The sequence below is a fragment of the Meleagris gallopavo genome, chromosome 6 (assembly GCF_000146605.3).
Source record: "Meleagris gallopavo isolate NT-WF06-2002-E0010 breed Aviagen turkey brand Nicholas breeding stock chromosome 6, Turkey_5.1, whole genome shotgun sequence".
Classification (NCBI taxonomy): Eukaryota; Metazoa; Chordata; class Aves; order Galliformes; family Phasianidae; genus Meleagris; species Meleagris gallopavo.
Window position 1 is genome coordinate 28,047,761 of NC_015016.2, and position 18,177 is coordinate 28,065,937.

General features: G+C 35.4%; 1 protein-coding gene across 1 annotated transcript in view; it reads right to left on the bottom strand.

Moving 5' to 3' along the window:
• SNX13 (sorting nexin 13) overlaps positions 1–14,503 on the bottom strand; it is a 41,802-nt gene extending 27,299 nt beyond the window's left edge. The window contains exons 1-8 of the mRNA XM_031554044.1: positions 14,391–14,503; positions 10,523–10,625; positions 8,659–8,748; positions 8,177–8,298; positions 4,588–4,709; positions 4,334–4,435; positions 3,591–3,679; positions 3,077–3,160 (exon numbers count right to left, since the gene is read on the bottom strand). Of these exons, the coding sequence (XP_031409904.1) occupies positions 3,077–3,160; positions 3,591–3,679; positions 4,334–4,435; positions 4,588–4,709; positions 8,177–8,298; positions 8,659–8,736 (597 nt within the window). The 5' untranslated portion in view covers positions 8,737–8,748; positions 10,523–10,625; positions 14,391–14,503. The remainder of the gene's footprint in view (positions 1–3,076; positions 3,161–3,590; positions 3,680–4,333; positions 4,436–4,587; positions 4,710–8,176; positions 8,299–8,658; positions 8,749–10,522; positions 10,626–14,390) is intronic.
• Between the last annotated feature and the right edge of the window lie 3,674 nt (positions 14,504–18,177).

The window sequence follows — 18,177 nt, forward strand, 5'->3', positions numbered from 1 at the left end:
CAGCCTGGCCTTGAATGCCTCCAGGGATGGGGCATCCACAACCTCTTCTCCCTGCTGGCCACCCTTTTTTTAATGCAGCCCAGAACACAGTTGGCCTTCCAGGCACACACTGCTGGCTCATGTCCAGCTTCTATTTGTACTCTATTTCTGTGGGCCAATGGTAACATTCCACCTCACTGACTTGTCTGTCAAACATATCCAACCTGTCTCTAAGCTAGAGCCACACTGCCAGATGATTCCTTCCTGTACTACATATCTCAAAAATCTACAGATTTACTGTTTTGTACTGGAGATCTACTACAGATCTCAAATCTCATCAGTTTCAGGATGTCATCTCCTAGACATCTAGCTGTTTTTTCCCCAAAACTAAATCCAAAGCTTTTCACAATATTATTTAAAAAAGTCCGTTTGAAGTTGTCTTTGTTGAATATCAAATCAGCATTCTGTTCACAGTCTTCCGCTAAGTAGCATAAAGACTTGAATGCAATCTGACTCACTCTTCTTCCATGCAGAAACAGTAAAAATAAAATAATAAAAATAAAAATAAATAATCTCACACAGAGATTGGATACCACTATTCTGAAAAAACACAGATCAAAGGAAAGGCTGCTTTTCCTGCAACTAGGAGAACAAATACAAATAGAACAACTATTAGTCTCAGCTATAAAGCTGAGCAGTTCTACAGTATAGCATAGATCTAACTCAAGCTCTCTCCTAAGCAAAACATGAATATCGACAAAGTTAAAGCTACAGAAGTTTGCACAACATAAACTTGCTCCAGCTTGTTCTCAGTGTACTTTTCACACTGATCATAAAATGGAAAGGGAAGGAACCCTTTCCAAAGATCTTATCTTCTTGTAATGCCCAGATCACACAGCAGAAGAAAGTAACCAGGTCAGAGAGACAGCACCAAATGACTGATGAAAGCCAGACCCACAAAGAACCAATCAAGCGGTCTTGGTTTAGATTTAGTTCTTGCCTAAAAACACAGGTAGAAACTCATGAGACTACTGAAAAGATTTAAACTTCATCAAGGACCTCTACATATTCCCAAACTAATGGTGTCTTTTAAGATACAGAATTAAGAAAAGAAATGAAGCATTCTATAACGTATCCATGACCTAGTGTAATAAGAACTAGGAAATGCCTGAAGTAACATTACCTGCAAAACTCTAATTCTTGATACTTCTGTAAGAACTACTGAGCTGTTTCAACATATATTATTATCCCAAGGCTTGCTGTCCTAATATTGCCATAAGATGAATGCAGTCTGCTATAAGGACATTAAGGAATTCATCCAAGTAAAAGGAGCCTGCTGCATTGTTGAGATCATTGGAAACTGCGTTATGAATGCAGCACAGGATCTCAGGAATGTTGGCAGCTTTACAGCGTATGAATGCAGGTGCAGACAGCTGAGTCCTATAAAGCTGTCTTTATATCCAAAGCAAGGGTGGAGAGAAAACCACATCACTCATGTCTATCATAAAACGCTCCCTACCACATGGAAACATAGCAGTTGGTCTGCACTGCCAAAGCACACTGGCATGAGCTGCACAGAAAAGACCTACAAAGTGTGGATACCTTTAAACAAAGTTAATTTTGAAATGTATTTCTTAGAAGTTGCAATCAGATGACCTTTCAGGTTCCTTCCAGCCCAAGCCATTGTACTGTACCACTGTAAGTTTTTTTCCATATAACAGTACAAGAAATAGTTGAATTCTAAACATTTTATTAAAAAAATGAATTTTATGGCAAAAAGACAAGCTTTGATTAACTTCTAATTTTAAAAACAAAACAAAAATTCAACATAAAACAATTAGTAACAGTCTATGAAATGCCACGAAACACAGTATTAAACTTCTCATTCAAAAGAATCAATTTTTTTTCTGTTTGAATCTGATTTTATGTCAAGATTCCCATAAAAAAGAAAAATCAAAATTTGCTCTATCTTCTTTTAACCTTAATTTCTGCAAGACCTTTCATTTCATAAGACTTGTATTAAATTTTTGAAAGCATTTACTGTTATATATTAGCCTTATTTTCCCCCAGAGTCTTTACTTCTTTATCTCAAAGAAATTATGAAATTAACAATTGGGACATCATCATAACAGAAAGCTTTATAAAAGCCTCAGAGTTCTATCTTTGGATGCAGTCGGGGGCAGTGCTCAGTAAATAAAGAGGCCAAGTTACTAAAAACAGAAGATGTGTAGGAGGAAAAGGAAAACAAAAATTGAAATACTTAGTACGCAGAAGCAGCAATAATTTTTCATACTAAAGTTCCTTTAGAAAAACCTTGCAAACCTTGCAAGCTTTTACATAAAATGGAGATTAAAGGAAACAAAATATTATGTACACCTGAAGCAATTTCATATGTAAAAAAAAATAAAAATCCAAGGGTGTTCTCAGCATAGTCCTGGAATGTGCACTCCAAGATTAAAATATACAATTGAAAGTAGAGAAAACTTGGAGAAGACAAAAATAAATGTGACTCATGACCCAGAAGGAAAAAGCAATAAACTTAAGTTTTAACTTGGATTATCAGACAATAACATTAATTAAAATGAAAATGTTCTGTGTCTGCTTTTTGTACATATTATTACTTTATGGAGGGTTTTTTTGCAGGTTACTCTTGCATTAGAGAGATAACAAAGTAAAGGTTTTGTTTCTTCCCATTTGGTTAAATTATTAAGGATCACCACAAATATCCTTAAAACAAATCCTGAGATTTCTTAGCAGAAGCAAATGCACACACACACACACAAAACCACTTTACTACTTGTCAATTTGCAGGTCTCTTAAGCTTTAGAGTACACTTACTAAAAAAGAGTTAAGGAAAAAATAACTTTCAAGGTTACCACCATACCTCCCGAACAGCCAGCCAATTTTTGCCAAAGAACCACAACACAGGGTACAGATAATAAAGACAGCATATACACACGTGCATAAACATATACACACAGGCCAGCCAAAGTTATTTCTGCCAATATTACCATTGGTTAACTTTTCATTTACTCAATACATTTTGCCATGAAAACAAGGGAACACAAGCGAAGGCTTATATTAAAAAAAATCTTACCATCCATATGACATACTGATTAATATAATCAGGATCACTGAGCTGGTTTATTAATGGAAGAAGAATTCCTCGGGAGAGGATTTCCTAAAAAATAAGATACATCATTTCCAAGTAGTTATTCATAAAATAAGTGCGATAATTTCAGTAACGTTGCATTCATGTTAAAGAAAACATGTAAGAACAGTTATCATTCAGCAGACACCAGCACATTACCTTCCCAAATTAACATCAGAAGATATTGATATATCACAGAAAACAATATTCATTTTATCACACTTTCCTAATACTGCTAGAAGTTTAAAAAAAAAAAAAAAAAAAAAAAAAAAAGCCCTTGAGTATTTCATAAAAACCAATTTATTCTATTAAATACTTTTAAGGATTGTATTTCATTTTAAATAATTCAATGCAAAGTTAGATCAATTTTCTAGAACAGAATTAAAAAAAAAAGACAGTTCTAAAAATTTATGAGGCATTAAACTAAAGAATTAGGGTGACTTTCAGAGTCAGCATTTACCCTGACAAAGTATCGCATGATCTTGTTCTGGAAGTCTCCAGGAGGTAGCAATATATACAGTAAGACCTCACACAGATCCCTTAGGAATCCTATGGAGAGAGAACAAAATTAAGAGAACCCTCAGCACAGTTTTCTATTATTTTGTTTCTCATTTTACCTGATACCATAAAAACCAACGGATAAATCCTTACAATAAAATTAAAACATAGAGTAATATATATTCTTACAGTTTTAAGCTCCATAGTAACAGCTTTCAGAATGAATATAAGCAGTGCTGACACATAATCCAACCGAGTTAACTACAGTTCCAAAGCCAAAGTGTTAAGAAAGCCAAATTCCAAAAATCAAACAAGTAGCTCCAATTTATTTTCTTTAATATATATAACGTTTTTCCTCCTACATACTTTCCCCAAACAGTGATTTCTTTTATTAAATGAAGATTATTCAGTAGTGGTAAGGATAATAGATCTAATAAAAACAATTATCATCTGCAAAGCTGTTCCCTCTGTGCCAGAAAGCATTTTTAATTTTTTTTTCCCCAATGAAACGAGAAATAGAGACATACATACACTTTCATAATATTAATAAGTACAAATTAGAAGAAATATACATGTGTTGTAGATAATCATGCTTTGAAAAATCACACTCTAAGGTTCCAGTATATATCAGTATTTTAAAATCAATTGGTAGCATTTTAATTTAGTCTGCTAAACTACAATAGCTTCAGAAGAATATTGAGAGACCTTCTTCATCTTTGGGAGAAGTGCAGACTAGGTCACGACAGACTTCTTTTTCCATTTCAACTTCAACCTCAAAGAATGTATCTACAAGTTCCTCAGCTTGGTCTATACAAAAGAAAATAAAAGCAAATATACTTTTCTGTAAAGATCAGAAACTTGAGAGTAAACTTGAATTATAAAGTCAACTATATTTCACACATGTAAAACACTTGCCAACTCAAGACTCAAAATAAAAAATGTTTCAATCATTATATTACCTTTCATCTGATCACCCTTCTCTGCTATTCTTTGCTGAGCTTTTCTGAAAACTCGAAGATGTGTGCCGAAGTCATCAACAAGTCGTGTAGTGAAGTAAGGCTGCCAGTCTGTTTCCTTTGACCTATCAAAGTGACCCATGAAAATTAATTAGTTTATCCTGAATATAAAGAGCAATTATAAATTTCTACTTCTCGTTCCTCCCTGCCAAGAGTCAGTGATAGCAAACAAAGAGTGAAGAAATAGAAAAGCCTCACCGAAACCAAAGAAAACATTGTAAAATATTGTTCTTATATCTTATATCTACACATTAATATTTATACTTGAATTACTTTCAAGTGAACACCAATACCTAGAGTAGTGTTCTGATTCACAATACCTTAAAATATCTGCCAAAAAACTCTAATGCAAACCATCTACAAGCATCTACAACTTAAAACTAAAATACTACCCAAGTTTTTTTTCTTTCTTTTTTTCCTTCCTCATTTCTCACATTTCTCACATCCATGAACCTCACATACCTGAATCTCTTGGTAGGATGTAAAGGAGCCAATTCCCCTGCAATGTAAGGGCAGAGCAAGTCCAAGATCATCTCATGAGACTGAATGTGTACAAGTCTGTGGATAGCCAGATGACATGCATCTCAGGGACCTAAGGGAGCTGGCTGATGTGGTTGCCAAGCCGCTCTTCATCATATTTGAAAAGCCATGGCTGTCAGAAGACCCCCGGAAAATGGGAAACATCACTTCCATTTATAATAAAGGGAAGAAGGAGGACCTAGGGAACTACAGGCCAATGAGCCACAGATCTGTGCCTGGGAAGATCATGGAACAGATCCTCCCAGAAGACATGCTAAGGTACATGAAGATTGAGTGGGTGATCCATGTCAGCCAGCACAGCTTCACCAAGGGAAGGTCATGTTTGACCAAAGCGGTGACCTCCTATGATGGAGTAATAGCTTTAGTGGACAAAAGGAAGGCAGCTGATGTCACCTACCCGTACTTCTGGTAGGCTTCTCACATGGTCCCCCACACTACATCCTTATCTCTAAATTGGAGAGATATGGTCCTGAAGGGTAGACTACTCAGTGGATAAGGAATTGGGTAGAAGATGAGAGCCAGAGGGTTGCAGTCAATGGCTCCATAACCAGCCAGAAGCCAGTGACAAGCAGTGTCCCCCAGGAGTCTGTCTTGGGACTGGTGCTCTATAACATCTTCACCAATGACACAAATGATGGGATTGAGTGTACCCTCAAGTAAGTTTGTTGATGACACCAAGGTGAGTGACACAGTTGATCAGCAGAAAAAAGGGATGCCATCCAGAGGGACCTTGATAAACTCGAAAGATGGGCCCATGTGAAGCTTCAACAAGGCAAAGCACTTAAGTCAGGGTAATCCCAGACTCAGAGAAGAACTCCTTGAGAGTAGCCCTGCTGAGAACAACTTAGAGGTCCTGGCAGATGAACTTAGTACAAACCAGCAGCGTGTGCTTGCAGCGCAGAAGGCCAACAGTACCCTGAGCAGGGTAAGCGAGGTGATTGTCCCTCTCTACTCTACCCTTCTGAAGCCCAACCTGCAACACTGCATTCAGGTCTGGAGCCCTCAAGATATGAAAAATGTCAAACATTTGCAGAGTGTCCAGAGGAGAGTCATGAAGATGATCAGAGGGGTGGGGCACATCTCCTATGAAGAAAGGTTGAAGGAGCTGGGCTTATTCAGTCTGGAGAAGAGAAAGCAGCAGTAAAACCTCATTATAATCTTCCAATATTTAAAGAAAGATTATAAACAGGAGAGAAATCAACTTTTTGCATGGGTAGGTAATGACAGGACAAGGGGAAATGGCTTTAAACTATAGGATGGAAGATTCAGATTAGATGTCAGGGAATTTTTTCACTGAGAAGGTGGTAAGGTGCTGGAACAGGCTGCCCAAAGAGGTTGTGGATGCCCCATCTCTGGAGATGTTCCATTGTCTAAATTCTCTCATATAACTACTTTATTATAACAACATCCTTCTAAAACACTTGTTTCTTTGTGTTTATTTTCTCTTTCCTCCTCAAAAAGAGAAAGAGATAAACTCTGATAAACAAAATCTAGATGCAAGATTCAGCAGTGGAGCTGTCTCAAAGGGAAGTTAATCAAAACCACTGATAATCCAGCTCCACCGTTCATACAATCAAGTCATACAAAAACACTAGGTGGCAGCCTCGCAGCACTGTTCTGAAAGAGATTAGGGAAAAAAAAAAAAAAAAAAGTCTGCTGTACTCACCCTCTCCAGAAATTCATAGTGTATATGAAGTTAGAGATTATGGAACTAATCTAAGACTGCCATGGCTATAACTGACTGCAGTTGTTATAAATACACTAGATCGTTTTCTCCTGATAATAATCAATTGCTGCAGCTCTAGGAAAATGAAAATGATAGGAATTGTACAGGAAAATGAAAATTGTACAGGAGTAGAGGCCATTTTTGAAGAAATGCAATACTATTGGAGGAAAAATTAAGGTAGTTACAACTTGGCGTGCTTTGACACAAAGTCAAAGTTCAGTACCACCCAATGAAGTAACTTCATCCAATAGACAAAATCACTGAAGTTGAGCAGTCAAATCCACTTCATATGTAAGAACAGGATTGTTTCCCATAAGGTACTGTTTATTTAGCCTACTTTTCACTATTTTCAAACCTGGTTCCTACGGTTTCTATTATTTCATAATCAATGTGATTTTATTATCATGAACTTTTCCTAGTATTAAACCTAGCTCTCCATCTTGCCAGAATAGTGCTCTGATCTGCGTTTTCAAGTAATGGAGGACAACAAAGCCTTAAAACTTGCTGAGAAGTTTCTTATACTTAGGTGACCCGCAACATCTTAATAAAGAGAAAACAGATAATTACTGCAGTGAGAGAAATGCTTGAAATCATTACTTAATAGAAGTATTGAAGTTTACATGGATATAAATAAAGGTGGCTTCAGCCATACTAAAGATAAACTATTTCCTACTAATTCACTCTCTGATTTTCTTCTACTTGATTAAGAACAGAAAAAACAAGGGACAATTAACAAACCATCAATTTGTCATGAACTAAATAATAAGTAAGTATCTTTAAGACAAAATTACGTCTGTAAAAAGAAATGATACATCACATTACTACCCTTTTGAAATTACTCATTGTTTATACACACTCAACAGCAAGACCCTATTTTAAGACTTATCTAAGCTGATACAAGTATTTTAAATTAAGGTTTTCAGATAGACTCATCTTGGAAACAGCCCTGCTGTTTATGCGAACCTGACTTGCATGCAAAAAAATGAGGATTCACACTGCTCAGTGTCTAAGTTACACAAAAATAGCTATTCAGTAATTTTGGGCATTAATCAAAATCTGGAAGACTGTGGCAACAAGCATCACTTCCTCTCATTGCCTACAGGATCAGCAAGGCTGTACTTCTTTTAGATTATGATCTTAAAATATGTTATTGTTCTTTCTCTATAATATAGCGAGCTCTGCCAATGGATAAACTAAAAATAATTTATCTACTACCATACTATCAAACAGAGATATTTGTCCAGTTGCTTGATAAAATAATCTTACCTGGCAGAAAACTGAACAAGTGCATACTGAAGAGCTTGCCTGATTTCCAGGAGAAACGATTCATCATCGCTTAGTGTGTAATACCAGTACTGCACATAGTCTCTCAAGGAAAACTGGATCACCTGAAATTGAAAAGCGAAAAAGAAAAATGAAATAATGAACAAAACAGGGCAAAAAATATGTGCCTGATAAGGCAATATCAATCTGCTTAAAAGGTTCATTAATTAACTTATCTACCATTATAAAACCATGAGTGAAAAAATAAATACTGAAAGCTCTTTGGTTGATTCACATACATTCCCACTGCTATGCTGAAAAATTGCAATATACAGAAAACAGACAAAAAACATTGCCCAATATCCTGGCCCACCCTTGATTTTTTTTCACTTGCCAGTCTCAACTTCTATTTGCCTCACAACTACTTCAATGTTACAGACTCAATACTTGGAAAAATTAATTAAATAGTACTGGTTAGAACTTACCTGTTGCAAAGGCTCATCAATTATATTTGCACCTGTCAGTCTTCTGTCAATCTTAATAGGTCTGGCTTCACGTTTCATTTCTTCTATGCACTTGAAAGAGATCAGGAAATTTAACTTTATAGTTTCCAGTAGAGCTGGTTTTTAACTATAGCTATTTGTGATATCTGTACATTTTTTCCAGTAGCAACTTTATGTAACTTTTTTCTTACATTTATGTCTTATGTACTATACAGAATAATACCCATACTTTTCATAGTAAATAGTGAGAAACTGATCTACATTATTTCTTGTTTACTGTAAAGAAGCAAGTTCACTAAAATAACAGATAAGAAGGAAATAAAACTCAAACAGCAATGAAAGGGTGGGGGAGAACAGCAGCACAAGATAGTTTGTGGGTAAGAGTCCATTTCCATACTTGACTACAAAACTTGTCTTTAGCCTCATGCAGATGATAGTTTAGGTTCCCCTACACACTTCCTTTATCTTTTTCAGATTATTATGTGCTGATAGAGAAATTACTCCTTTGTCCTCCTACTATCACTACTCAACAGACAGCCCTTTAAAAAGTAACTGATTAAGTTGGTCAGTTGAGAAAAATGGCATATATGCATTAAAAATTCACCCTCACCCCAGAAATACAAAAAATGCAAGGATTACACACACACACACACACACACACAAAAGTACATTCATTTATAAAACAACTAGAGCGTAGATACATATATCAAAGAAGGATAAATAAGATCAAAGAAGGAACATTAAGAAGTTTCATACAAGTAAAGTAAGTTTAAAAGACAGAACACACTTTCTAAGCCTGCTCTTCAAATAAACAAACGAGATATAAGCAAAACTTCATAATCAACATAACCATTGAAAGCTATATAGCACCAAGAACTTCAGTCCCCTAAAATGAAGTTTCGTTAAATAGAACGGAAAGTAGAAACATTAGTTTGCCTACTCCTTTTTGAAAAGTGTCAATAAAGCCTTAAACTTTTCATTTAGAGCAATGAATTTACACTCAGAATATACTTGAGTTTTTTATTTCTAAGATACATCTGGGACTTAAGTGAAAAGGTAACTTTTCAACTGAGCTATGAATGAGTCACAAAAAAACTGCAACTAGAAAACGTACTGCTGAATCTCAAGGCACATTTCTTTAAATGTGCTATTGATAATAAAGTTGAAACCTTCTCATCACAAACGCTACAATGATTGACTATCTAATGGCCAAAGGATGTATCAGGTGAAACGTATGGAAGATTAATCATAACATAACTAGCAATCTTCAGGTTTTTTCTATTTTTTCTATTTTTCTATTCTGAGGAGTTCAAACAATTGGGGCAAGACATACCTGTCAAGACACATAGGTTCATAAACCAGGAATTTACAGTAATTCACATCTTAGTTAGCTATTACAAACCTGTTCTAAACAGATGCATATTTATGCAATCAGGAACCCTGAATTTAGAACTACTAACCAAGATGATCTGCCTGTTAAAATTTCAGAAACAAAGTTGGAAAGGGGATCACATTGCTCCTTCACATTCATATATGCATTTCCATTATTTTTCTTTGGCCTTAAAGTTAGGCAAAAGATAAGCCACTTAACATCATGAAGCTAGAAACAATATTTGAAAGAAACTTCCCATAACTGCTTATAACGTTCATATTTCTAGAAGGAAAAATCTTGCATTGCACTTTTATAAATACTTTTGCAGTTGACTGAAAACAAAAAGGCGGGATCATTTAATCTTGGAAAATTGGTACATTTATAATTTTTAGACTAAAATTAAGTAGCTTAGAACTTATAGTTTCAAAGCTATAAAATCTGATCTACAAATTAAGGACAGTAAAATCTCCTTACCTTAGGGATACCAACTGATGTACAAGGAAGAAATGAATGTTCACACTGCTCAAGGTACTTTTCTGAGTTGCTTTTTCCAAATAAAAGAGTAACCACAAAACCTCTAAAATTGAAAAAGAAACACCAAATAGAACAGCAGTCTTTTTTCTCTCCCCACTAGAAAACATCACACAGCAAGTTATGAAATACCAATATATAGTGACTTTCACTGTTATCATAAGGCAAGGCTCTTTCAATGCATCTTGTTACAGAAAATAACAAACACAATACTAAACAAAGTTTCCCAGTCTCATCATAAAAGCACAGAATGGCTTAGGTTGGAAGAGCCCTCAAAGATCATTTAGTTCCAAAGCCATGTTCCATGGGCAAGTTTACCATTCACTAGATCAGGCTGCCCAGCTCCCCATGCAACCTGCTTAATACTCTGATTCCCTTATAGCCTAGAGCACCCTCTTTATCTGCCAATCACAAACACTTTCTACATATGAATGAAGAAAAATAAATAAAAAAAAAAAATTAAAAAGTTACTAAATTGCTTTTCTGCTCTAGATGCTCCCAGATAGCTTTGAAATCATTACACCGACAGCACTATTATCATTTCAATTCAGTTCAAGGACAAAAACTCGCTTAGAAACCTTCCCAGTATTTGTTTCATTATGCTAAAAATGGTAATTTTTTTTTTCACTCATTACTTAGAGATTTCTAGTAGGAAATTGGTAGACTACAAATGAAGTAAATCTACCTGCTTTTAAAGAAAAAAGTATTTTCAAAACGTCTTTTTTTTTCCCCCTAAGAAATAGTTCTAACTTCAAACAAGTATCAGCAACTTGGAGGAGAAAGAAGGGGTGAGATAATTCTGTTAATTCAAAAGGATTGAAGCCTTGAAAATAAGAAGCTATACCTTATGAATCTTTTTTCACTCAAACATTTTGACACGTTTCAAGTGTCAAAAATTACACTCATTCAGAAATACTCATATGCTACCAGTGTAGTTGAAATGTATGTCCATCATCCTATATGTATTTCCATTTTTAAGCTAGAAAAGCTAAGAACTTCTGCCTCCAGAGCAGAAATCAATACATTTTCTTCTTCAGCTTAAAAATCTTGAGTATATCAGAGAAGTATACACAGCCTCACTATTTAGTATAGCTGTTAGCTAATCAGAAGCTTCCAGCGCAAATGCTAATCCAATTAATCAAGAGGATATTAAATTCAGTAAATGCAAAATCATTTTAGTCTTTTTTAAAAATTATTAGAACGAGACTGTAGTTCCCAGTTTGAAGTTCTTCCAAAAATACCGTAAGATCAGCTTCTCACAAGGACAGATTAACACTAGAACAATGGTGAAAGACAGAACAATGAAGGCAACAGATTTATCATTTTCCCATCAAGTGTGAAAAGTAACAACCTCAGCTGAATGCTCTGTGGAAGTCAAAATGCAGCTTCACAATCATTCTCAGTCTGACCAGGAATTGAACTAATAGGTGTAGGCAGGCAGACACATACGCATGCATATGATTAAGTATCGATAATAATGCTATTTTCAACAGAGCAAATTGCTTTATATGTCAGTGACTGCAGGTCTAAGAAATTTTAGTTCTGACAACATAGGCTGCTGGCAGAACTGCAAATAATATAGTTCTTATTTCACTACTTTAGAGGCAAAAAAAAAAAAAGAAAAAGGAAAAAAAAGTTGTAAAGCTCAACACCTTGTAATAGTCTTGGCTGTAAAGGTTAAAGAAACAACCTCTCCTCTCGTTTGGTGCAAAGAGCTAAGTGAATTTCCTAAGTGATCAGTTTTCAAATCCCAAATTGAAGGAAGAGGTATTACAAAACATGCAAACAACAAAACCTAATATTTTAGAAATGAGTCCTGATTTAAAAAAAATTAAATTAAGTTAAATTAAACAAAGACAACTTTTGATTTAAATCATATACAAAAATAGTTTCATGCATGCAAATAACAATAATACACTTACTATAAGCTAGCTGTGCTTGTAAGAGGAAATGTACATGGAAGAATATATAAAAAATAGCTAAATACCACAAAACCAAAGTAAAATGGTATCAACACAATGTGTTTCTACAGCTACAGCATCAGCATTTTTCTTCACAACTCACTGCCATACACTACAAACATTCAAGTTGATATTCAGAATGCAGATAACTACAATTCAACATTTTCTCCTTTTTGAACTGCAAAATGGGACAGAAGCAGAGTCCTAACTAGTTGAAACCCCAAACCATTGATAAAAAAATCACCATTTATGAACAAGTCCAAAAAGCTAAGAAACTGCATGCCAAAGTGGTTAACAACTCAAAATCTTAGCATTAAAAAAACAGATCCAAATTTGTTACTTTGCTCCAAATAAGGGCAATGTAATTATTAAAGAAACTCTTATAAATGAATCAAAATTTAATTCTTATTTTCATAATTTATGAAACTGATGTTATGTTATTGCTAATCAAGGTAAGAGAAACAGGAACAAACATTTTTCATAGCCTCATGGGAATTAATTCAAAAAGAAAAAGTAGGCAGGGAAATTTTGGAAACAAAGCTGTTTGAACGACTCAGAACTCATGTTTCTGTATGCTGGCTGATAAATTAAGTATCACACATCTGATAAGACTAACACTGTAATAAAGGGCCAGATCAGAGACTTAGCCAAGAAGATGTGTATATTAAACTAAAGACTACTGGAAAAGCTAAGACCTCATATCTGTCCATATAAATAAACACATAATAGGAAAACGAATACGGATTCTGCTTTGATTGAATTTAACATTGCCAGAAGATGAATTTAGATCTGGGATGATAAATGTTCATTGACTAGCTACAACAGTAAATCAAAGTACACTGATGTTGTACAGTCAGCAAAATATGCCAATCATATATGTATCAAGATTCAATAAGACAAGCTAATTTTTAAGTAAATGCCTTTAACTAACTCATCAATCTAGTAAACTGATAACTCTGAATTCTCATGGACAGGATTTTATGTTAACATTCTTAAAACCCAAATAGCATCTCCAGTTCTAGCAACTTAATTCTATTGTACGTTTCAGTAGGACATACATACTTTACTGTACCCAATAAGAAAGTCAGAAGAGTATTTCAAAGAGAAAAAAAATTAGACAAACACCCTCACTAGAAATCAAGCAGGTGTTGGAGAGCCAAGAGATGTTACTATTCTCTAGAACAGTTGGATGAGTAAGAGGAGGGAAGATTATCCTACCAATCCTTTTAGACCTAGCATCAAAAATAAAGATTATAAGGCAGACATTATAATGTACAATGTAATAATTTTTACTGCTACGAGCATTGTATTATGTTTGCATCCTTCCTGTCTACAAAATTAAATATCTAGAGTTGCTGAACTGATGTGCTTGTTCAAGGTGTACCAAGGAAACATTTCCATATATACAGAAAAATACCAGTTCACTTTCCTCATGAATGAAGCATCTTACGTAGGAAAATGAGCTAGTAAGAAGGAAGGAGGACACAATTTCTTAAAAAGTACCTGGGATAAGAACCAACACAGTAATAGAAAGTAACGAACTGAAGATAGCATTGGTGTTATGTGAATATTTGTCCACTAGTAGCTATTAAAAATACTTAGATCTGTTTACTAAAAATCAGTCATCTTTTTCCTCTTGGCAAAGATAGTATAAGCACCATTTAAACAAAAAAAAGTATAAATCTTAATTTTAATAAATTTGAGATCTCAGGAAAAAATAATTTGGTCACACGAGGTTGCTTAAACGCACACAATTACATAGAAGTCATTTCAGATTTTCAGAGCAAATTGTTGGCAGACACATTAAAATTTTACCTCAAGTATACACAAATAGTAAGTAGCATACTTACCCACCCACAAAGCAGAGGATATAAAACGCAAAGTAAAATATAGCGAAGGGTCCAAAAGTTATTAGAAAAAGCACAACACCAAGACTTCCCCATCCCCATATGGAAAGACTGGTCTGCAAACAAGAACACATAGGAAAAGAGTCATTAATACATACACAGCTTGGAAACTTCCAAAGCAATATTTGTAGTTACTCAAAATCTTGATACATTTTATCTAGGCAGGAAATAAATGTATTCTTGATGAAATAGAAACTTTCTATAATAATAAAAAAAAAAGAAGCATTTTGCTATCAATTTACACTGTGAGCTAGCAGTTCATCTTAGCCAACATTAGAGCATTTTTCTTTTAACTATTGTTTCCCATCTCTCAATACAGGTGCAACTATTACAATAGCATTAAAAATGCTATTACCTTCTTCTTTTTCGTATGCTTTTGCTTCCTAAAACACATTCTTCCTACAAAGTTCTCCACTACTTCAAAAAGAACAAACCCAAACCAACCAACAGAACAGGAAAATAAAATTTAAACATAACTGTTTTAAAATCCTGAAATTTAAAATGAAAAAGATGACAGAAATCCTGGATTAACATTTTCTCCATGACGGTGTATAGGAACTGTTGAATCACAGCCTGAACCTCTGATTGATCACTTAAGGTGAGCAATGAGTCACAGGAGCACAGGTGAAGGCAATTCAGCTGTGCTGCTGAAGGGCTGGAGCCTGGCTGCACCTCTCCTAGACCCCATTTAAGAGCTGACTACCAGTAGGGAAGGATCTCTTCTGGAGATTTCTCCTTTGGAGTTTTACAGTGAGCCCAGGACACAGGTAAGCACTCTGTATCTATTCTCTTTTGGTATAATAATTACTTAGCTAAACTCTCTGGTAGATTTCATAATTATAACATCTATATGTTCATTGATCATACAGATGAGAAGGAAGAAAAATGCTGTTTTGAAAGTACTTAGTGTAGCTGAAGTCAACTGCAAGAGCAGCTGTGGGTTTGGTGGATTTTAGGGCTGGTATGTCACATAACTCACCCATAAAACAGCCTGAAGGGGACGCAGGTTACCGTGCTATTATATATTGCAGTGCAAGTACCTTAACATAGAAATACATATACACATACATACGTGTTTGTATATGCATGCATGCACATGTCACTATGTTGCTTTTTTGTTACAACCTGACTGCACTGAGCTATTGCAGTCTTGGACTTTCACAATGCTACAATGCAGCCAACAAAGATTATATAATGTTAATACATTCTATCCTATAGTTCAATAAGGAAAGTGTGTTTCAGCCAAATCCCAAAAGCGTGAAAGTGAAGCTGATGAGAATTTCTAGGCCACGAAAACTGTTCCAGCTCCAAGGTTCTCAACTTTTCTCTTTTTTTGTCTAACTTATGCCTTTCCTACCACTGATCAAATGACACCCTAGAAACAGACAACTGCAATGTCAACAAGTAACACTAAGAAAGTATTTAAATAAACTTGTCTTGCAGTTTGACATTCAGAAAACAAGCAAAGATCTAGCACCATACTAGCAAGGAGCTCTTTTTTAGTATTTAATGTGAGGGATGGGGAGCACCTGCCTACGTTTCTTATTTCTCTGAAGGGAAACTTCAGCTCTTTCTCTGAGGCACAGAACTCAGAAAAAACTACACAATGACAAAAAAGTTTTAAGAATCCAATGAACAATGATAAGTAATCTAATTCGGCTATATACAATAAGAAAGTGGCACGAGCTCTCATTATGTCCACACTCTAACATACAAAGATGAGTCCTCAAATTCACACCCTCAGAAATGTACACATCTTGAAACCTGTACAGAGTACTAAACACAACAAGATGTGCACACAGAACATAATGTTTAATAATGATCTTATATCAAAAAATCAGTACATCTAATAACATGATTCAAAAAAAGTTGAAGTTCTAAATATGGGATAAGGACTCTAAATGACGTAACAAAACTTAATTAACAAGATAGCAGGATGCATATTCAGAGATGGGTGAATGCATAATTAACAAAGAAAGTTCCATAACAGATAGAATAGTGACCTTTTTATCCTACACTCTAGCTCTGCAATTTAGCATATGGCTACAGAGATTCAAATCTCATTTGGTATTTTAATAGGATTTCTTAAAACTCAGACAACTCAGCACACTGCAGGAAGTACAACAGATACTGGCCCAATTCTTATCCACTTTTGATTTATAATCTAAGGATTCTGAGAGAGACATTCAAAAGGATGGAATGATCAGAACAGTTCAATTCAGGCTGGCTGTAAATAAGGCTTTCTGCAACTTCATGCTTCTTAAAATTTCCAGCAGTACAACTCTTGGGCAAAATTGAAAGCTAACTCTCCTTTGCCATATCAGAAAAAAAGCAAAGAAAGTCCAACTGCTACTTAAATATTTCTGTGCAACTAGTACTAATTAGTACTTGCTAGGAAGGAATATGGAACTTCAAACTTCTTTACAAGTAAGCTGTATTTTAAAGACAAATTTACTGACATTTTGTCTAGTCTTACTGAATTTAACCGTAGGGTGAATATTTCTCACTCCTAGAAGAAAGTGCAAGCCAGTATCCTGTAGAGATGTGTAACAGCATTTACGTAGTAGCTGCCCAAACCTTTTAAAAGACAAACTTCCAAACTGAACTGTCAAAGCATCAGTTACAGAATTTCAAGCAACTATTGTCAGTGACTCAGGACCATAGGACTAATATAGGCCTTAATCCTGTACGAGGCACGCATGTATATAATGCATACACACACACAAATGAAGGCTCTGCATTCCAGACAAGCAGTGGTTCCACCTCGTGTTTTACTCACATTTGCTTAGCATCACTTCAGATGCCATATATTTACCTTGCCATCACTACATTCCATTTTTCAAGCCTTAAGCCCTACAAATGCACTGCAGAAGTCTTTCTTTGTAAGGTCATACACATGAAGGGCGAAAGCAGCACCACATAAGATTCAGTAGCCTTTTTTCCACGGTATAGAATTGCTTTAGCAAGGTATTAAATGCAGAATACGGTTGTCTGTAAACTGAAACAGCAGGTTGAAAAGCCTCATCAATTACTAGAGGTGAATATTTACAGGCTTGATGTTGGTGACAGAATTAACGAGAGATAACCTTTTAATGACACCTACTTTTTTTTTTTAGTAGGTGTATGGAAACTGTTGGGTCACGGCCTGAACCACTGATTGATCACCTGAGGCAAGGACTGAGTCAGCCATGGGAGCACAGGTAAAGGAATTCAGCTGTGTGGCCTGAGCCTGGCTCCACCCCTCCTAGACCCCATTTAAGGGTTGACTGCCACCAGGAGGGATTTCTTCCTGGAGATCCCTCCTTTTGGAGTTTTCTACTGCAAGCCTAGGACACAGGTGAACATTTCATTTTTTGACTCTCTTTCCACCATGATAATCTTTCTAACTATAAACCTGTAAAATACCATCCTAACCCCACCACTCTTCTAACTGCACATTTGCTAATTGTACAGTAGGCTTTTTCATGTTTCCTACTGTAGGTTGTTTTTCCTCCTCACAATACACAGACGCTAAAAGAAACACATTAAAATCTGCTTTCTTACGTTCCTCTGCTTTTCTTTTCTTTGGCTTTTGCTGTCTACTAATTAAAACCACATTCTGATGGTTCCTGTTGCACATTGCTGTTGGCTGACGCAGCAGAGCTGACTGATTCATCACCATTCACACAGGATCCTGTGTAAATCCACAGAATTCACTACCTTGAAGCTGTGTGCAGTTTATAGGCTAGAC